The sequence below is a fragment of the Vombatus ursinus genome, unplaced genomic scaffold, assembly GCF_900497805.2.
Source record: "Vombatus ursinus unplaced genomic scaffold, bare-nosed wombat genome assembly UNPS02014909.1, whole genome shotgun sequence".
In the NCBI taxonomy this organism is placed as follows: Eukaryota; Metazoa; Chordata; class Mammalia; order Diprotodontia; family Vombatidae; genus Vombatus; species Vombatus ursinus.
In genome coordinates, this window is record NW_020954687.1 from 7037979 (window position 1) to 7060854 (window position 22876).

At 36.1% G+C, this 22876-nt stretch overlaps 1 protein-coding gene across 3 annotated transcripts in view; it reads left to right on the forward strand.

Moving 5' to 3' along the window:
- Positions 1 to 22876, forward strand: part of ASPM (abnormal spindle microtubule assembly) — a 58416-nt gene that overhangs the window by 32770 nt on the left and 2770 nt on the right. For 2 of the 3 annotated variants that reach the window (XM_027843437.1, XM_027843438.1), the window contains 7 exons: positions 420 to 614; positions 4405 to 8430; positions 13884 to 14050; positions 17429 to 17588; positions 18758 to 18967; positions 20223 to 20414; positions 21184 to 21376. In XM_027843437.1, the coding sequence (XP_027699238.1) occupies positions 420 to 614; positions 4405 to 8430; positions 13884 to 14050; positions 17429 to 17588; positions 18758 to 18967; positions 20223 to 20414; positions 21184 to 21376 (5143 nt within the window). The remainder of the gene's footprint in view (positions 1 to 419; positions 615 to 4404; positions 8431 to 13883; positions 14051 to 17428; positions 17589 to 18757; positions 18968 to 20222; positions 20415 to 21183; positions 21377 to 22876) is intronic. The other variant, XM_027843439.1, reaches the window with a different exon arrangement.

Sequence of the window (22876 nt, forward strand, 5' to 3'; positions counted from 1 at the left end):
CTGCAATTCAACCCTGCTGGCATATGTGCTATTATACTAAACATTTTATCTCCCATTATCATGCCTTTGCACTGACTTTTCCAGAATTTATTACCAGAATATATCCCTTCCTCATCTCCTCTTGGAATTCTTTTTTTTTTTCTCTTCAGAACCCTGCTCAAGCATCAAATTTTACATGAAGCTTTGTTTTCTCCTTCTCCCTGCCCTGAAACCAACCCAGTTTACTTTCTATTTTGTATATGCTTATTTATGTACAGGATGTTTATTTTGCAAAGATATGAGTTTCTTGAGAATAGGGACTATTTCATTTTTTGTCTTTGTATCACCCATGCTTAGCACAGTGCCTGTTATGTAGTAGGTGCTAAATAAATGCTTGTTAATTGATTATAATATGGTTATCTTTTGTAATCTATTTTCAGGAGAAAGATAAAGCTGCTAAAGTAATTCAGGCAGCTGTAATCAAATTCCTGGCCAGAAAACAAATGAAGAAACTTTTTAATGCAACAGTAATTATTCAGAAATACTGGCGAAGATGCTTAGCACAGAGGAAAATGTTGATGTTAAGGAAAGCAAAACTGGAAAAAATTCAAAATCAATCAGCAGTTGTTATTCAGGTACAGTAAAGTATTTTGGACTGGTATTGTAACATTTAAATCATCTTTTTGCAGTGCCTTTGAAGGAGGAAGTTAAAATTATACTTCGATTTAAGTTTAGGTTATTGAATTGCTATATTTCTTGTTATATCCATTGGAATTTCTTAAACATCTAGGAGTGGTTTCATTCTTATAGAACTTACTCCTGGAGTAACTGAGGTTGGTGGACTGCTTGAGTGTGGTAGTTCTGAAATGAAATAGGGCTAAAGCCCATAGGGCAGTAGAGTATTTGTACTAAATCACATGATCTTCTGGGAGTGGAGAGCCACCAGGCTGCAGGAAGGGGATCTGTTTTGGGTTGGAAAAGCAGCAAGTTAAAAGTTCTGTGCCAGTCAGTATTGGGGTGTGTATGTGTGTGTGTGTGTATATGTCTCTGTGTGTGTACACAAGTATGTGTATATTTGCACATGCATGTGTGTGTGTGTGTGTGTCTAAATCATACTAGGGATTCCTGTAGGTGCGTATTTATTTAGAAAAGCACATTAACATTTTTATGTCCTATTGTATTTTTATTTTCTTAGATACTTCTCAGTTACGTTTTAATCTGTTTTGGACCACTTCGATGCTTAGGAGTAATTCAGGTTATATTTGGCCTGCTGTCTGTTTGTTTGACACCTCTGGCCTATAATTCATAGCCATTTACCATTACTGGGAAAATCTTGATAATAAAATTTTTTTCTTTTGGTTGGGGTTGAGGATGGAGTAGGGATGTACTTGAAATTAGCTTGGGATTACTGAAAAGTGAACTATTTCCCAGATGCAATCTAGCCTGCTCTCTTTTTGCTATTTAGTTTTGAGACAAGGATACTATATGGCTTTGAATTATGAAACACTACAAGCTCTGAAGAATAAAAGTTTTGGAAGAGGGAGTCACCCAACTGGCACTGGAAAGATCTATGATTGGCATAAGGGTGTAGCATTATTTTCCAGCACTTTATGAGTCTTGTGGTATAAGAGATGTAATCAAAGAAATGCATAACTGGAAAAGAGATGGGCCTATTATGTGGTGAGAGTAAGGGATATGACAACCTGATTACTAGACTGATACACATGGGATGTTAAAAGACGTAGAGAACTACCTTCAGTGTTTTAGGTAGATTCTTCATGGAGATGCTGTGGAAGGGGATGTAAGAATCCTGCAGAATGAGCAAGCATAGGTGGGTTGCTGTTTGCATTGTTGGAGGTAGTGCCTACATTGACCTCAGATTTATTGAAGTATTGAATGTTTTAGTCATACAACATGATTGGAGAAATGTAGTATATTTCAGATAAGTATAGTTTACCACTTGAAGTAAAGTAATATAGCTAAGCTAACTTATTTCTATCATAAAAGGTTGAAATAACTTTTCAATGTAAACGAAGTATACTAAATATAATTTTAACTTTTTCTTGATGACACAAAATATCTGTTTCGCAGCATTATGTTGTAATAAAGTGACAACCCCAGGGATTACGGAGGAATATAGGATTATTTACCAGGAGCCAAATAATCCCAGAGGACTATGATTTTCTAGCTTTATTTTCTCTCCCCTTTCTTCCTTTCTTCCTCTCTGTCTCTATCTCTGTGTCTTTTTCTTTGTTCCTGTTTATCTGGGGAGACTAGATAAGAAAGTTTGTTAAATCAGTTATCTAAATTTTCCATATGCAAAGGGCTCCATAAAGTAACCTCCATGGAAGTGCATAAATTTTCTTGTAAGTACTTTACTCCCCATTTAGAAAAGGTCTTTTTTGTTTGTTTAGTGTCTTATATTGTTTTTGCTCGCTGCAAATATAGAAGTTCTATCCTAAAAGACTGAGGTACTAGGGAGTTTGATGGATCTGTTTTCAGTTTTTGTAAGGTGGGACACACTGCAGACTGTTGTGATGAGTAATAATTATACCCTGGAAAAAGATTGATGGAATATTCTTTGGAATAGAAATGAGAAAATTTTTAGATTTAATACCATAGGGTTTGCTTTACAACCTTTTCAAGTATGAGTATCCTTTTTTGACATCAGAATTTTGCAGACCTTGAAGTGATTGCTGTTTTTGCTGGGGCTGTGTTGACTGAGAATTAATTTATATTTTATAATCAAAATAGTATCCACAGATATCTGAAGAAGAGTTACACATATAAATGGTGTGTACCTGAGACATTCAGTTTACACAAAGTATATTAAATTGTCGCTTGAAATGTCCAGGTGTGTGCTCATGGATTGGTAGACTTCATACTAATGAAGTCTATGCAGTGTGCATTGGTGTGTGGCCCATAGGTTCTGAATTATTGGGTTAGAACAAAGAAACTAATAGAATCATGGACCTTTAGAGATGAAACAGGGCTTGCCCCTTCATTTTGAAAATGAGGAAGCTAGGATTGAAGCCTTAAAGCTTCCCTTGCTCATTTTAAATCTGGGTTGAGTTGGAATGTTTAAAGTTGCTGTTACAATACTGGGTATCCTGAGGCTAGTCCATAGATACTTGATTAATGTAATGGTGATGATGACTGTGACTTTAGGGGAAAGAAATAATCTTATCTCATATTGATGATCAGTTATCAAATCCTTAGATTTGCAGAGAGAACTACTATAGCAGGCTTCCACAAAAGTTTCTTATATCAGTACATATTGGCTCATTTAGGTTACCCTAGAATTTCCCAAAGTCATTTTTCTAAGGAAAGTAACATGAATGAAAACATTTTATCTTTATGATACTCTTATTGCCATTTATACTTGTGTCTTTCTACTTCTGATATGAGGTTGAGGTGAAAGTGATAGACAGCTAGAAAAGTGTTTATTTTAGTTATTATTGCAAGCTTTCTTATTCACTTTGGAATTCACCTGAAAGGCAAATGATGAGACATACTTAACTCTTACCAGTTGCATTTTAAATAGAAACATTTATAATCTTGAGGAAGATTGAAGGGAAGATACTTATTTCTAGAGTAAAGTCAGCAATTTAGACTTTGATTAAGTTAATGATATGATACTTATTTCCAAAGTATTGGAAAATATTAATGTTCTACCATGATGGCATAGTGCATCCTCATATCACGTGGTAAGGTGTTGTTGAAAGTTGACTATTCTTGCATTTATATTTGTATCCCCCACACCTGTCATGGTGACTGGCATGAATGAAAGAAAAGCATTTGTTAAGTCCTTTATATGAGCCAAGCAATGTATTAAAGACCGGGGATACAAAAACAAGCAAGGAAGGACAGCACTTGCCCTCAAGGAACTTACATTTTAGTAGGGAAGACAGTAGATATAGTAGAGTTAGCCAAAGAGGAGTGTTTTGAACCAGGAATTCAGAAGGCTGTTTATTGGAATAGGGCAATTGCTTGACATAACAATTCCAGGAATGATAGTATTGATTATAAGTGATAGTTTATTATTGGAACATAGAAGACACTTATTACGTGCTTATTATTATTTGATTAAAAATATATTTACGAGGAGTCATAATCATTATTCCATACCATCCAGAGTTAAAAAAACATTTCTAGATCTTGCATTATACTTTTTGACATTATATGAGAAATAAATTTACATTTTCTTATAGTTTTGAAGTTAGGCATAGTGAAAAGAAAGAGAATCCACTAATAGTTCACGATGTCATTACGACATTTTGATATAGGTTAGAGAGATGAATGTCTTTGCTTATTTGGATTATTACTTTAAAATTTGCCTTTCAGAAAGTAGGAAAAGGTAGCTATTTAGAAATAATAAAAATGAAAATGTGGTACATATTTACTTTACTTTGTTTTCTCTTTTAGGCTTTTTGGAGAAGATATTCTATTAGAAAAAGGTTTCTGAAATTAAAATATTACACCACCATTCTTCAAGCTAGAATAAGAATGTCGGTGGCTATGGCTGCTTTTAAACAGCATCGTTGGGCTGCTATTATAATTCAGGGACATTGGCGAGCTTATTTGAGAAGAAAAGAAGACCAACAAAGGTACAAAATGCTCAAATCTTCATCATTGGTAATTCAGTCTGCTTTCAGAAGATGGAAAAGACATAAAATAGAACTGCAAACCAAAGCCATCATAGTGTTGCAAAGAACTTTCAGAAAATGGAAAGTCAGGAAACTAGCTAAGGAGGAAAAAGCAGCTATTATAATTCAATCATGGTATCGAATGCAGAAACAGATGAAGAAATATAGACACATCAGATTGTCTGTAATCGTCATCCAGAGCAGATTCAGATGCATACAGGCCCAAAACTTATATACTGAAAAGAAGAAATGCATATTGACTATCCAGAAGCATTATAGAGCTTATCAGAAAGGAAGGACTGAAAGGACAAACTATTTACAAACACGCAAGGCAGTTACACATCTTCAAGCAGCTTTCAGGGGAATGAAAGCTCGTCAGTTATGTAGAGAAATAAGAGCTGCTTGTGTTATTCAGTCATATTATCGTGCTTACATTATGAAAAAGAAGTTTCTAAGAGTGAAACATGCCATAATAACATTGCAGGCATTTATCAAGATGCAACAAGCACGTAAACAATATTTAACTTTAAGAAAATCTACGCTGTGTATCCAGCGACGGTACCGTTCCAAAATATATGCTGCACAATACAGAGATGAATATCAGCTATTATGGGAATCTTGCATTAAATTACAAGCCATTGTGAGAGGACACCTGGTTCGTAAGCGGTTATGTTTACAGAGAAAAGCTGCTACTTTGCTGCAGTCTTACTTTAGAATGAGAAAAGAGCAACAACACTATCTTCGCGTTTATAGAGCTACAGTTTCTATTCAGAATCATTACCGTACATACAAAGTACAAGTCTATGAGAGAGAAAAATTCTTAGAAATAAAAAAGGCAGTTGTTTGCTTGCAAGCAGCTTATAGAGGTTATAAAATCCGTAAAATGTTCAAGCAGAGATCTGCTGCTGCTCTTAAAATTCAAACTGCTTTTAGAGGTCACAGCAAAAGATTGAAATATCAAGCCATACTTAAGGCTTCTGTCAAGATTCAACAGTGGTATAGAGCACATAAGACTGGTTATGAACTAAGAATGAAATTCTTAAAAACAAGAGCAGCTGTGATTTTTCTTCAGTCAATTTATCGTGGTTGGAAAGTTCGGAAGTGGGTCCAAAGGGAAAACAATGCTGCAGTCGTCATTCAGTGTGCTTTTAGAAGGGTCAAAGCTCAGAAGAAATTCAGGTTGATGAGACATGCTGCATTGACCATCCAACAACATTTTAGAGCAAAAATTTTAGAAAAGAAGCAGTGCAAAGAATACACTGACCTTTATTGTGCTGTTTTGAGGCTTCAAGCAGCTTGGAGGGGAAAAGCAGTAAGAAGACAAATTAAAAGACAAAACCAATCTGCTGTCATCATACAGTCATGCTTTAGAATGTATATATACCAAAAGAAGTGGAAAACCATGAAAACAGCTGCTCTTCAGATCCAAAGGTATTACAAGGCTTACAAGAGTGGAAAGAAACAGTATTCTCTATATTTAAAAACAAAAACAGCTACGATCATTTTACAATCTGCTTATCGTGGTATGAGAGTAAGAAAACAAATGAAAGAGCTCCACAAGGCGGCTATAATTATTCAGGCTAAATATAAGTCTTATAGTGCCAGGAAGAAATATTCATCCCTTCGAGCCGCAGCTGTCACAACACAGAGACGGTATCGTGCTCTTTTCAAAGCAAACCGCCAACGCTGGGAATACCTTATTTTAAGGAATACGACTATTAAAATGCAAGCTGTTTATAAGGGTGTACGAGTAAGAAGACAAATTCAACACATGCACAAGGCAGCCACTTATATTAAAGCTGTGTTTAAAATGCATCAGTTAAAAACAAAATATAGAACTATGAGAATGGCTGCTATTGTGATTCAGGTGAGATACAGAGCTTATCGTCAAGGTAAAGTACAGCGTGGAAACTACTTGACACTTCTGCATTCTACCATTATTCTTCAAGCAGCTTTCAGAGGCACAAGAGTACGCCAGAAATTAAGAAAGATGAAGGCTGCAGCAACAGTGATACAGTCATACTATCGGAAGTACACACAACGAAAGTATTTGAGTGAGTTATGCAAGACGACTAAACTTTTACAGCAGCAGCATTGTGCTATCAAGGAAAGAAACATATGTGTTTGTAAATACAGTGTTATGAGACATTCAGTGGTCTGCATTCAGGCAGCGTTTCGGGGGATGAAAACAAGGCAACACTTGAGAGTAATGCAGTTAGCTGCAACTGTCATTCAGAAGAGGTTCAGGTCTTCAATGATAAGAAAAAGATACCTTTCTCTGAAGAAGGCAACAATTTTAATTCAGCGAAAGTATCGGGCAACAGTTTGTGCCAGGCATGAATTTCAAGAATATTTGTGTTTACGTAAGGCAGTTATTGTTCTTCAGTCACATTATAGACGATATATGGTAAAGAAAAAGATGAAGGAGATGCACTGGGCTGCTACTACTATCCAAGCTGCATTCAGAAGGCACAGAGCATATGTTTCATATCAAACCATGAAACGTACTTGTATCATAAGTCAGCAGCTTTCCTGTGTGTACAGGGAGAGAAAACTACAAATGGAAAATTATCTAAAGCAACACAACTCTGTTGTGGTAATCCAGGCTGCATATACAGGAATGAAAGCTCGTCAGCTTTTACAGAAAAAGCACCATGCAGCAGCCATAATACAAAGCTCTTATAGAATGTATAAACAGTATTGTTACTATCAAGATATACAGTGGGCTACTAAGATAATACAGAAGAGATACAGAGCAAATAAAGTGAGAAAGAAAGCACTTCAGCATTGTTTCATCATGAAGAAAGAAGCAGCTTGCATTCAGGCAGCTTTGGGGGCCACAATGACTAGTAAAGAAAGACAGGAACAACATCAATCTCTTGTTGATGTCCAAAAACATTTTAAAGTACACCATAGCGATCTCTCCCTTAGGGAAGCAACAGTTCTTCAGAGAGACAGAGCATCCATTGTGACATCTGCACCCACCAAAGGACTTACTTATATACAGCCTATTTACAAAGGCCTCTACCTACAAAGGAATTTTCTCCATATGCATCAGGCTGCTATACTAATTCAGGCCACCTTCCGAATGTACAAAGCCAGAGTTGCCTATCAGACCATGAGAACTGCAGCTATTGTCATACAGACTCATTATAGGTTATATTCCAAAACAAAAATTGAGCAAAACACATTTTTAATGACGCGAAAATCTATCCTAACTATTCAGGCTGCTTTCAGAGGCATGAAAGCTCGACAGGAATTTAAAAAAATGCTAGAGAGAGAGATGGCGGCAATTGTAATACAGTCAGCATTTCGTCATTATAGGACAAAGATTCAATTTAAAGTGGCTCAAGGTGCCTCAGCTGTGTTTCAGAGTTGGCAAAAACCCTGTCAAAATACTCCTTTACAAAAAGTGGCATATCCACAAAGAATAGCTGAAAGGACAACTCATCATACTTTTCATGAAATGATTGCAAGAAATTTAGTAAAGCAAAATGATGACAACCAAAGAATTAGGTCTTTCCTTTGTATGACCATGTATCAGAGAAAATTTTTCCAGCAAATAAGATCTGCTATCATATTACAGGCATATTTGAGGAAGTGGCAAACCAGAAGGCAGTTTATATTGTATAGAAAATCAGCACTGATTTTAGAGAATCATTATAGAGCATATTTGTCTGCAAAATACCAAAGGAAAGTTGATTTACAAACCCAGAACAATATTATAAGAATTCAAGCTAGAGTGAAAGGATTTATTCAACGGCAAAAGTTTCAGAAAATTAAGGAGAGCACCATAAAAATTCAGGTATTTATAAATGGCATTTCAGAAAATACTATCATTTTTTTCTCCTGTGATAGGGTTATATCTGCTTCATTAGAAACCTAGGGATAATTGTTTCATCCATGTATCTCTTTCAGTGACTTAATATGATTTGTGATAATGTGGCTTGAATGCCTGGGAAGGTTTTCTCTTTCAAGACAGAGTTCCAACTAATCTATATAGTTATACTACATGCTTATAGGTCAAATAGGATTGTTACCACTCCTTTACTAGTTTTCACTAGACTTCTGCTACTGAAAGGCAAATGATAGGGTAGATAGAGAGCTATCCTTGAAATGTGGAAGACCTGGATCTGGTTCCTGCCTCAGCCTTTGGCTTTGTGACTCAAGATAAGTCGCTCAGTGCTCTAGGCAACTTTCTAAGACTTTTAAGTTTCAGAGACTTTGCTTACTTGCATTTGTAGAAAGACCTTCCTCATCTAGGACTTTTCTATACTGATGAGATCACAGGTCTAGTCTCTATTCCTATCTCAGTTCACCTACACTGATCAGAAATATTTTTTTTTTTCAGGACAGTGTGAATCTCTAGCATTCCACTGAACCTTCTATTTAAAGTAACTCTTTATATTATTCTAATTTTACTTTTAAATTTAACTTCCTTAAAAAAAATAAACTGGACCATAGGATTTAAAGCTAGAAGGTAGGAATTTGACTAGGTGATTTTTGAAGTAATTTTATAGGTGATAACTAAGGTTCAGAGAAGTAAATAACTTATTCAGGGTCATATAGGTATTAAGTAGCAGAATTGAGGTTTGTAGCTAGGTTCTTAGACCTAAAATGCACTGTTCTTTCTCTACGAAAAAGTAGAAATGTATTAGAGGTGTAATAGTTGGGTACATTTAATGTTTCAAATAAATAAGATATGCTAATGTAATTAGTATTAAATCAGAAATCAGGATACAGATTTTAGAAACTATTGTGCCACAGATGTTATCAAATCAACAAGCATTTGTTAAGCACCTACCAGGCACTGTACTAAACACTCAGAATGCAAAGAAAGGCAAAAGATGGTTCTTTCTCTAAAGGAGCTCACAGGCTAATGGGGGAGGTAATATGCACACAACTATGTGCAAAAAGATTATACAGGATAAAGTGGAACTAATCTCTGAGGGAAGGCACCAAGGTTAAGGAAGATCGAGAAAAACTTCTTTCAGAAGATCAAACTTTAGCTGAAATTTGAAGGAAATCAGAGAGGTCAGGAGGCAGAGATAAAGAGGCAGTCAGTTCTAGGTATGAGGACCAGTCAGTGAAAATACATGCAGTTGAAAGATGGGAATATTGTGTGCAAGGAAGGGACAATGTTAAGGGAGAGAAAGGTATAAAGAAACTGGAACAGTCACTTAACTTTGGGAGAGTTGTAATGTCCCCATCGTCCCTTCCACGTCTCTTCCCTCTTGAACAAAAATCCTTAAAACAAATAGTCATAGTCCAGAAAAATAAATTCCTGTGTTGGCCATGATCAAAATTGCCTCTCCATCAGGAGATGGGTAGTGTATTTCATCTTTAGTCCTCTGGTATGAGATTTATCATTGTGTTGATCAGAATTCCAAAATCTTTCTAAGTTGTTTTCTTTTTAATATTGTCTTTATATAAAATTCTTCTCATTTCACTTTACATCGGTTCATAGTCCTCTGAAACTATCCATTTCATCATTTCATATGTCTCATTAATATTACATTGCAGTTATATACTATAAATTGTTTAGCCGTTCCTCAATAGGTGTGGGCCCCTTTAATTTCCAATTTTGTCTACTATGAAAGAGTTGCTATTAATATTTTTGGATGTAAAGGTCATATTCTTCCTCTAAGCCAAGAGCCTATGATCCAAATAAAATCAGATTATAGTAAAATTTAACAAAACCTTTGGTTAAGTACAACAGTTCTATTTTGGCATATAGGATTGGGTAGATGCCTCTTATGCTTAAAAATGTTCCAATTTCCAAGATGACTTCTTTCCTCCTGCTTAATCAAACTACCATTCCCACAATACAGATTATCCCAGCCAAATGTTAGGAAGAAAGCAGTCATAGAATCGTGAATTAAAGTTAGAGGGCAATTATGCCTTAGACACCATCAAATTCTGTCCCCTTTATTTATGAGAAGATGGAGGTCCGGAGAGACTTGTCTCAGAGTCACATAGTAAGTTATTGAAAGTTGGGCAAGAGGCAGTGGGGTTAGGGTTAAAAGAACTACAACCTAGGTTCCCTGATCCCAGTCCATTTCTCTTTTATGATAACACACTGGCTCCCAAATACTACCGCCTCTCATTACGTTAATTTATGCTAGAATATCAATGGCTGACATTTCATCAACCCTTCTAAATGTATTTTATATTCTTCTTACCCTAAATAAATATCTGATTGGATGACATTTCAGTGGACTATTTGAACTGGAACTCTAATAGGTTGATGAGTCCTTCCTGAGAATGACCCAAGTGTGTTATCAAAGATTCTTATCAGTGATTTAAATGAAGGCATTGATGGCAGGAATAAGGATGTCAACCAGAAATTGGATAACAGGAAGAGAAGGTGGGCAAATCATGTGACAAGAAAGAGGGATGATTTGTGAAAAGCCGGAAATATCCTCCTGATGTCAGGAAAAAGTGAGGAAGGCCTCCAGTGCTTTGGGTTGAACCTCCTCCCTTTCCCTCCCAACTCTAGTAAACTTCTGGGAGACATGAACAAGCAAGCACATATGGTTTATGATCTTCAACACTAGAGTGATCTCCCAAACTGACAAGATCTCAGATCTATTTAAATATAGGTGGAATATTGATGAAATTTACAGATGTCATAAAGCTGGGAGGAATAGCTAATAAAGGATTATAGAGTCTGCATGTAAAACTTTCTACAGGTTAGAGCAGTGGACTTAAATCTTTAAAAAAAAATTATCATACTCTAGGCTCAAGGTGGGTGATGCATAACTAGACCACAGTTTATCTGAAAAATACCTTGCATTTTGGTAGACTGCAAGTTCATAAGTCAACAGTGTCTCCTGACAGTCAAAAAAACCAAAGTAATCTTAGGTTGCGTTAACAGAAGCAATTTCAACAGCCCTATACTCAGCTAGGTAACATAGTGGATAGAGCATTGGGCTTGAAATCGGGAAGACTTGAGTTCAAATCCAGCTAGACACTTATTAGCTATAGAACCCTGGACAAGTCACTTCACCGCTTCCTGCCTCAGTTTCCTCAACTGTAAAATGAGAGTAATAATATCACCTCCTGGGTTTATTTTGAGGATTTAATGAGAAAATATTTTTAAAGTGCTTTGCACAGTGTTTGGCACATAGCTGGCCCTTAATAAACGTTTGTCCTTCCCTGATCCTCCCCCAACTTTTCCTCCCCAACATATCCAAAATAGAATTCTTATTTTTCCCCACCAAAACTTAACTCTCTTCATAACTTCTCTATTTCTGTTGAGGGCATGATCATTCTTCCAATTACCAAGGTTTGAGTCATCCTCAACTCTTCTTTATCCCTTCTCCAGGCCCTTTATTCTCTCCCTTGTATCTCCCCTCTTTTCTTCACTCACAAAACTGCCAACTTCTTGCCTGTACTATTGCAGTATTTTCCTTATTTGTGTCCGTGCATTAATTCTCTCTCTTCCATCTATCACATCTCTACCAGACTAATAATCTTAAAGCACAGATTGTACTGTCATTTGCCTGCTTAAGATACCCCAATATCTCCCTGTTGCCTCTAGAATAAAATCCAAACTCCTCTATTTGGCATTTGAAGTCCTTCATATTCAGGCTTCAGCCTCCTTTTCCAGACTTATCCCTATTACCACTCCCTTTCTCAAGCTCTGTAACAGCCAAACTGGCCTTCATTGCTTTTCCCTCTTTACAACATTCTAGTTCCTGTGCTAACTTGCCTTAGATCTCTTTAAGGGCCACTTACGTGCCATCTCCTATATACTGTCTGTCCTTATCCCTACCTCCCCAGCTCAAGTTACTAGTGCCTTTGCCCCCATTATTTACTCTGTATTGCCTTAGAGTCAGCTGGTGGAAGAGTGGGTGGGACCCTAGGCTTGGAGGCAGGAAGACCTGAGTTTAAATTCTGTCTCAGACACTTAATAGCTGTATGACTGTGGGTAAGTCAACCTCACTCAGTCACGGTTTCTTTGTGCAAAATGGGGATAGTAGTAGCATCTATCTGGCAGGTTTGTTATGAGAATGAAATGAATGGGTGAAAGTGTAAAGTGCTTTGAAAACCTTAAAGCACTATATGTTAGCTATTATTATTATGATGATGATATATTTTGTAGTTATTTATCTGTACATGTTTTGATTTCTATTGTTTTCTCTCACTAAAATTTAAATTTCTTAAAGCAATAGATGATCATTTTTGTTTTTTATCTGTAGTGACTAACACAGAGTACATACTTAATAAATTCTTGTTGAATCAGTGGCCAGATTGAGAAGCAGAGGGGAGGAAGGGAGGGAACAAGCATTTATTAAACTATTATGTGCCAGGCATTTTTCTAAGTGCTTTACTATTATTATATCATTTGATCCTCACAACAACTTTGGGAGGTAGTGGTATTATTACCCCCATTTTACAGTTGAGAAAACTGAGACAGACAGGCAAAAAGGGTCACACAGCTAGTTAAGCATCTGAGGCAGTATTTCAACGCAAGTCTTCCAGATTCCAGGCTTGTTGCTCTCTGCCTGGCATTACTTGCTGCCTTTCTCATCAGAAGAAGGCAATAGCCCCTTAGAACTCATGTAGTTTTAGCAAGAGTGCTGGCTTTGAGAGCAGGAGGACCTGGGTACTAACTTCTACCTCTAACAAACTGTCTGTCACTGAACCTCTCTGATGATCTCTACAAAGCACTCCACAAATGTTCCAAATGTGTTGTGTAAATGTTGTCATCATTACTCAGTTCTGCATGTGTTTGTAATGTTGCCTTGAGTTCTGGGCATCATATTTTAGAAAGGATGTTGGCAAATTTAAGAAGAGAAACCGTAATTCAAGAGCACTGGAAACCCTACTGTATTGTCTGAAGAAGCTGGAAATGCTTAGTTTGGAGAAATAATGGGTAGCTGTGTTCAAGTATTTGAATAACTGTCATGTGGAATACTGTTTCTGTTGACTTCAGAAAACAAAACTGTGAAGCGTGGGTAGAAGTTGCAGAGGCCAATTTCAATTTCACATAAGGAAAATTTCCTCATAAATAGGGTATCCAAGAGTGGAATGGGCTGCTGCAGAAAGTAATGGGTTCTCACTATCACAGGTCTTTAAGCAGGGGCTAGATGACCATTTGTTAGGATGTTCTAAAGGGAATTCTAGGTCAGATAAAAGTGGGATCATGTATGATACAGATGATTTATTTGCTTTATTGTCATCTGTGTATTATACTATTTTTTCCATGAAATGAGTTGAAAAATTGATCATGTATTCCATTTTTTTTAATAGGCTGTATGGAGAGGATATAAAGCCAGGCAATTCTTGTGTAAAGTGAGAGCTGCCCAGAAAATCCAAGCCAGTTTCAGATGCTACAAAGCCCGCAAAGAATATCTAGCTTTGAAAAAAGCTGTTCATATCATTCAAAATTTCCTCTATACTAAATTACAGAGGATCTGGTAAAGTATCATTTACTCATTCATACGTGAGGATGTATATATGTTTGTATGAGAATATTTAAGATAATAATTGATCTTCTTTTGGTCTGTTTTACATTGATTGTTGTTTATACGCCATATTTCATTATTCCTGTGCCAGAATGTTCTTCTCTCAAAGAGTAAAGGCTGATCAGTTTCTGTTTCATGGTAGCACTTCTTTCATTATAAAAAAATTATATAAAATTCAACAAGCGATTATCAAAATGCACTGTGTTCAGAGACTTGTAGGTATTAGACTTAAAGGGTTGGGGGTGGAGTATGTAATTTATAATGAGTCTAAGGAATGCTTCCTGGAGGAGGTTGTTGCAACTTGAGTTGGGATGTAAAAGATGGGCAAGATTTCAAAGGGAGCAGCTAGGTGGCAGAGTAGATAGAGGACTGGCCCTGGAATCAGGAGGTCCCGAGTTTAAATCTGGCCTCAGACACTTGACGCTAGCTGTGTGACCCTAGGCAAGTCACTTAACCTCAACTGCCTCACCAAAAAATTAAAAAAACAAAACAAAAAAATATATATAAATTTGCTGTGTGGCTCTAGGCAAGTCACTGAACCCCAATTGCCTCACTAAAATAAATAAATAAATAAATAAATAAATACATACATACATAAATAAATACATAAATAAATGAATGAATGAATGAATGAAATATTTCAAAGGGAAAGATAGGTAGTCTCTCCTATTAGATGTCAGCTCCTTGAGGACAGGGACTATCTTTTGCCTCCTTTTGTATACCCAGCACTTAACGCAGTGCCTGGCACATAGTAAGTGCTAATAATTGTTTATTGATGTATCAATATTCTCTCTCTCTTTTTCTTTCTTTCCTTTTCACACACACACACACACACACACACACACACACACACACCCCTCCCTTGAGCCAAATCCCATATCTCTAGCTGCCTGTTGAATGTTTCAAATTAGGTGTCCTGGACCCTGATTTGTAAATTTATAATTTACTTTCCTGTACTCCCAAGATGCAGCAAAACTTTCCTTCTCTTCGTTCTTCACACATGATGTCCTATTTTCCATCTCCATGCCTTGGCTTCAGCCATCCCCATGCTTGCAATACGCTTGTTGCTCTCCTCATAGAATCCTTCCTTCCCTACAAGATGCAGCTTAAGTATCATTTTCTACATATATAATATATGCTATAAATATACTATATACTATACTATAAATCTTTACAAGTAGGGATTGTTTCATTCTTTGTATTTGTATTTGTATGCTCTTTATAAGTAAGAATTAGCTTCATAAAATTGCTAAATTAGTATATCCTTTGGACCTCTTCTTCTGTTCCCCTAACGAATTTCTCTATTCTTTTTTTTAATGCCTTTATTCAATTCAATAAACATTTATTAAGTGCCTACTATGTGCCAGGCACTATGCTAAGTTCAGTGATAAATGAACAATAATCATTAGATATGCTTTTTTTGAAAAAATGCAAAAATATTTGACATGTACAAACATTATCTTTTGATTCAAAATCCAGATTTGAAGTGTGTGTGTGTGTGTGTGTTCATAAATTAAATCAGCTGATTTGGCCACCCTCCTAAAATTTATTTTGTCTGTTCTTCTCACTCTGTGATGCCACCTCATTTAAAGCAGCTCTGAAAGATAATAATGCCTCCAGTTTCCAAAAGCTTTCACAGAAGAAAATTCTTCTTTATACCTAAGTTAAAACCTCCTACATTGTTGGTTGAACCTTTTTTTTTTCTTGTTTACCATATCTATAAACACTTGAGGAGCTTATCCACTCTAAGTTTCAACTATCACTTCTATGAAAATAACTTACCATATGCATCTCTAATTCTGATCTCTCAGCTTCTTTCTTGTTGTTGTTCATCCTTCGTTTTTGAGAAGGACCGATGACATCATGGGGTGTTGTCTTGACTTGCATATGAATTGGATTTAAGTGAGACAGAATTGCACAGAGTTGTCAGTCAGCCATTGAAGTCTAGTTGCAGGACAAAAGTCAAGATGACTGGCAATGAGGGACAGCTAGGTGGCACAGTGGATAGAGCACCAGCCCTAGTCAGGAGGACCTGCGTTCAAATCTGGCCTCAGACCAAACACTTGACACTAGCTGTGTGACCCTGGGCAAGTCACTTAACCCCAATTGCCTTTAAAAAAAAAAAATTGACTGGCAGTGGCCCAGGATTCAGCAGATGATCTGCTGAGTGTTCCATAGCTCCTGCTTCAGCTGCCTTCATGGCCATTGGGGCAAATTGTTCTTATCCATCCATTCTGCTGGGGAAAGTGTTCTTGTGCCTAGGGTAGACATCCTCTTAACTCACCAACAGGTTTGAGGCCTGTTGGTGACCCTCAACCTGGTTTAACCCATCTGTTTAGATGGTTTATTGGGGAGTGATCACTGAGTATGCTACAGTTTCTTGGAGTCACAGGTGAAAGTTGGGTAAAGGTAGACACTAACAGTGGATGAGCAGCCCTGAAAAGGGTTCAGCAAGCCCTCACATCAGAGGTGCTAGGACTCCTTGAACATTCCATACACTCTTTCTAGTCTCTAGCTACCTATAGTATACGTTCATTAGACTTCCTAACAATACTTAAAACTTTTATGTCAAACTTGTATCTTCTTTTCCAAGCTAGCAGTCTTTCCCCATTTGCCTATTATTATTACACCATCACACCTATAATCTAAGAATTATCCTTGACCTCTTTTTCTTTCTAGGTTCATGTAAATCCTATTTTTTCCTTTGAAATACTTCACACATTTTTGATCTTTACTTCCTAATTTCTTTAGCCACTTACTTTGTCCAACCTCTCATTATTGGATTTCTGGATTGGATGACTACAGTAATTTCTTTGGTGGTCTCCCTACCTGTCAGCCCTCCTTGCTTCATTCAGTCCAATCTATCCATAGCTGCCAAAATAATATTTCTCGTGTTCTGTTTTATCAGATCATTAATGTCAGAAATCTATAATGCTCCTTACCTGAAGTGCTCTCTTGCTTTTTCTTTCTCTGGTTCAATAAATCATCCTCCAAGATCTGGTTCAAGATTTATCTTGTGTAAAAGCTTTCCCCTATTGACCTTCCACAGACTGTTATTCCCTTGATCTATATACTCCTCTCAGCACTATATATAATTTAGCTACCATGTTAGTTTTAATTTTCTTTCATTCTCTAGTTCCTTCTGTGTTATTTGTCTATTTCGGCCAACTCCATTGTAGGTTCCTCAAGAGATAATATTTTCTCCTTTTTAAATCCCCCGTAGTCATACTGTGCTGTCCATATAGCAAGCCCTTATTAACAAATACTAATCAAATGGCTGAAGTTCAGTTTGAGGAGGAGGAATTTAATAATCACTGTAGCTTATTTTAGGTTTTTGAACGTGAGACTTTCAACAATTACTATTCAGAGAAGGTGGAGAGCTACTGTTGTTGCAAAGAAGACTCGTGAATGCTTCCTATGTATCAGAGAAGCTACAATCAAAATTCAGTCAGCTTATAGAGGATGTTGCATTAGAAATCAGATGATAAAAGTAAGTGTTCAACATAAGTCTGTGCTTTAATTTTCACACCTCTGAAGTGCAATTTAAAATTCTCTTTATACACAGAATCACTATGTATATAAATGTAGTTGTCTTGAAAGACATGCTCACATTATATAAAGGTATCCAAAATTCAGAAATGGCTCACTGGAACCTAAGCTTGAAGTTATTTCTGGAGTCAGTCAACATTTGTTTTAGAAGAGCAAATAATAAATCAGATGTATATAAGTTAGATGCTAAAGGTATACAAGTAAAATACCTTTGCAAAATATAACAAAAATATTTCTCTCCATAGTCAATGGTCTCATTATTTCATTATCAAATTATTTATTTTTTAGACTTTAAAAATTTGTTTCTTTGGACACAACAGTTTTTGACAAATACACAAGTAATTTCTCTCCCTACAAATTAGAATGCTTCAAAATTTAATTAGTTGACAGAATTAAAAGATGCTGTTTTCTACTTATTTTAAGCAGTAATTAACAAAACAAAAATGCAATCCTCTAAGGATAGTAACTTCCTAAACTAATTTCATTTCATTTCATTATATTGTTCCTGGTACTTTTGTAATTTCTTGAGAAGATATTCCTGTAATGTTTACTTTGAAGAACTAAATTTAAAAAAAAAAAATTAACACTTTGTAGCAGAAATTGACTTGATTTCTAGAATTTTATCTGTACTGTCATATATGATCAGGAAGGATCTGAGGTATTGGAAAACTGAGCCAGTTGCTCAGCATACTGTGATCAGAATTAGCTTCTCATAGCTATTTACAGGCCATTCTAATCTTTTGTCTTTAGCAGTCCTATTCAATATTTCTCATATGTATTTTAAGTCCATTCCTCTGCTTTCTTCTCAAACCTCCTTCCTTATATTAGTATAAGAGTGATAGAGAAAGAATAGTTGAGGGCCTGGTCACCCTGTGATTCAGTTGTCATAGACTATTGATTCTGAACCAATCTTAGTTTTTAACTGCGGACATAGTTGAAAACAAAAGTGCTGTTACTTTTCCATAGATAGAAATAAATGTTACTCTTAAGTCACAGCTCTACGTCCCTCAGTCAATTTTTTTTAATTTTTAATTTTAATAACTTATTGAGGTTGAAAATCTTCAGTTATATTGACATATGCCTACTAATGTCATTATTTGCCTAATGTAGAGACATAGAGCAGCCTGTTTGATCCAGGCAGTTTATCAAGGCTATAAAAGAAGACAGAACTTTCTTCAGCTGAAAATTGCCTCTGTGATCTTACAAAGACATTTTCGAGCTAGGAAGGCTGGAAAATGTGAAAGAATAAAATATATAAGAATGAAAAAAGCTATCATCATGATACAAGCTCTTGTTCGTGGTTGGTTAGTGAGGAAGAAGGTAAGTATTTTAAGATAAAATATCCCACTGATGTAATTTTTAGGAAATATTGAATTATTTAATATATCTGTAGCTATCACAAACATGAATTTAAATTCACTCACTGTCCCCCATATCACTCAGAGCAAATCTTATACACACACACACACACACACATATGTATGCACACACGTTTCCTTTTACTGTTACAGCAAGTCTTAAAACTCAATAAGAAAAACAAGGAAATTGGTACATACTATTTATGTAGCTTGTTGATGGCCAGTCCCTTTGAAAAACAGATAGCTCATTAGAATTCTACCTATACAGACCCTGTGGCATTGCCCTTGTTCCTTGTAAAAATAGCTTTGTTGGGAACCCAGAAACATTGGCTTTCAATTTGTGAAACGCTTCCCTGGGAAAGGAATAATTACTTGAGAAAATACTAGTTAGAAGCTATTTTCATTTCAGACTAAGGGGGGAAAAATCATAGGACCCCACAAGACTACAAGGCAACAAACATATGGTATAATCAGAATATTGAACTGTTCTTCATAGTAAATTGTAGGAATTAAAATATTGATACTATTCCATTAGAATTTCTTAAATTATGTGCTGTATATTCATATTAAAATTCTTAGAAGTGTTATTATTAGATGTGAGCATATCGCCAGAAATATTTCACAACAAATCTATCAATATCTGATTAAAATTTTTTTTTATTATTGCATGTAAATTAAATTACTGAGCTAAGTGATTAATTTTATTTAATCTCCAAGCCAATTGTGATTTCTTGTTATTTTGGCATAACTGATTCTAGATTGAAGCAGTATAGGAAAAAAAACCCAAAATATGTATTAATTTTCAAAATATGTTAATACTTTCTTCTTTCCTAGACTTTAAGAGTAGAAAGCCCAAAATAGGATACTTTCCTTTTCAGCTACAGCATACTTACTATCACTTCTGCTTTTAAAATTCAGAAAGCATACAACTTCATGTAGCATTGAAGGAAACTAGAAAGAGTATCAATTCAGTCATTTATATCCATGTTAGTCTTCACGTAAAAGAGAAATTATGTAATTTGTTTAATGTTTCTTTTAAAGTCAATCAACACTTAAATGTTTCCAAAGGCTGATGCTGAGACAAAATCTTTAATGTTTCGCTGTCAATGTAATGATCAGCATTATTTGGGAAACAAATAGCTCTTAATGTTGTTTAGACACATGTACATGTGAATCTGTGTGTGTGTGTTCCAAAAAATTTTTTTAATGCAAAACAGAGATGCTTCCAAGCAAGAGCACAACAAAAGATACATATTCAGAACTGTCAGAATATCGTAAAAGGGCAAGAGGCAACTGAAGAGTATTGTATTCGAAGAAATAGAGCTGCAGCAGTGATTCAGAGAGCAGCACGTAATTTCCTCTTCCGTAGACGAGAAGAAAAACTTAAAAATGGAATTTCTAAAATTCAGGTAACTCCAGATTTTGGTGGGTTTTTTAGTTGAAGATACTTCAAATTTCTTTAATACCTCTGAAATTTTAAAAACACACATGAAAATAACATAATTGAAAGATTAAACAGTTTTGTGAAAAGTGAAAATCTATTTTCATACCTCTAAATGAATAGTAGGTAGGAAATTAAATGAGCAAAGGAATTTCTAAAAGCATTAGACGTTTTAAAGAGTGTGTCTTCCTTATCTCTTCTAGCCTGGAAGTGTGAGTAATTCTCAAAGGCATGATTCAACTACTGAATAGATCAGGTGCATTGACCTGCTCTGTTTCTGCCTGGTCCTATCCTCCCCCCTTTAGGCAACCTGGTGGTTCCCCGTTCCCAGAAGTTCGCCATATTAATTTCAAATTTAGGATAGACATCCACTCAGCATAGCCCACTTCAGCTCAGAACTGTGAGCTCGAGAGACCTGCCAGCCTCCGCCTCCCAGTGTAGATTGCAGGTGTGTGCTACCGTGCTCGCCAGCATTCTTGAATTATACTCTTACAGTGTCACATCTATCCTTTAGAGTAATTGGACTTCTTATTTCCAAAAGAGGGGGTTATTAAATGGATTATTTTCTTAGTAACATAGACTGAATTGAGATCTTAGAATAAGAGTGAATTGACAAGCAGTTTCTAGATTCACTGTGTTTCCTTTTTGTGAGTATGTATCTAGATGTAAACTTTTAACTTTAGAAGAACAATTTGATACTATTAATCTTTTCCCCCCCTACCTCAAATCTCTTTAAGGCATTATGGAGGGGATATTCTTGGAGGAAGAAAAACGACTTTTCAGAGATTAAAGCCATCCGACTAAGCCTACAAGAAGTAAATAGAAAGAGCCGAGAAGAAAATAAGCTGTATAAAAGAACTGCACTGGCAATTCATTACCTTTTAAAATACAAGCATCTGTCATACATTCTTGAAGCCTTAAAGCATCTAGGTTAATTATTTTTGTTTTTGTAATAGATAATGCATTATAACAACATTTGTCTCTTATGGATAAGTAGACATTTTCTCTTTTCAAGAAATGGTTGTAGAATTTCAGATTTGGGGGGGCAGCTAGGTGGTGTAGTGGATAGAGCACCGGCGCTGGAGTCAGGAGGACCTGAGTTCAAATCCGGTTTCAGACCAGACACTTGACACTTACTAGCTGTGTGACCCTGGGCAAGTTACTTAACCCCAATTGCCTCACTAAGAAAAAAAAAAAGAATTTCAGATTGGGAGGTACCTCAGAAGCAATATAATCCAACCCCTCTCTGAAGAAGGGATTCCATTCAACCATCATTATCATTACCATCATCATTATTGCTGACATTTATAAAGCATCTGCTATGTGCTGGGCGCTGTGCTAAGTGCTTTACAAATATCATCTCATTTGATCTATGAAAACCTAGCTGGCTGCTAAGTGATCTTACACTCCTTGCTGGAGGACCTCCAATGAGAAGGAACCTACTGCCTCCTCAGATGGCCCACTCCCCTTCTATATAACTCTAACTGATAGGAAGTTTTTCCTTAGATTAAAATAAAATTTGCCTCTCACCCATATTTCTTAGTTTAGCCTTCTGGGACCAAGCAGAACAATTCCAATCCCTTTTTCCACATGACAGCTCTTCAGGTACTGCATGCGAGCTATCATTTACCACCATCTTCTCTAGGTTAAACATTACTAGTTCCTTCATCCAGTTCTCAGGTATCATGAACTTAAAGTCCTTCATGTCAATATCCTGGTTGCTTTCTTTTGGATACTTTTCATCTTGCTGTTACCATAGTGCCCGGGAGTAAACACAAATCTCCAGACGTGGTCTGTCCAGGACATAGTACAGTACCATTTATCCCTTCCCTGCTCTAATGAAGTGTAAGATTTAATTAGTCTTTTTTTGGTGGGTGGGATTTGGGGGATGGAGGGGGTTGGGGTTTCTATATCACACAGTTTTCTCATTGACATTATAGTGCTTTTTTTCCCCCATGCAAAGTGCTGTCTAGCCATATCTGCCTCATCTTATGTAGCATCTACCCCCAGAGTTGTAAGGGTCAAATGAAATAATATTGTAAAGTGTTTAGCATATTGCCTGGCACATAGTAGGCAGGTGCTTAATAATTGCTTGTTTCCTTCCTTCTTTCTTGTACTTAGGAAGTTGATTCTTTTGAAATGGAAGTACTTCTGCTTTTGACTTTGAGTGTTATTATACTTATATTTATATAGCACTCTAAAGTTAACAAAACACTTACTCAGAGTAATCCCATGAAGGAAGCAAAGGAAATATTATTGTCTCCATTATGCACATGAGGTAACTGAGGTACAAAGAGTTTAACCAACATGTGCATGATCATAGAATCTGTTTAAATTTAGTTTAGAGCCCATATCTTCTGAGTTCCAGTCTCACAATCTACTATAATAAACACACTATATTTTTCCTGAATATAATGTTACGATGCAGCT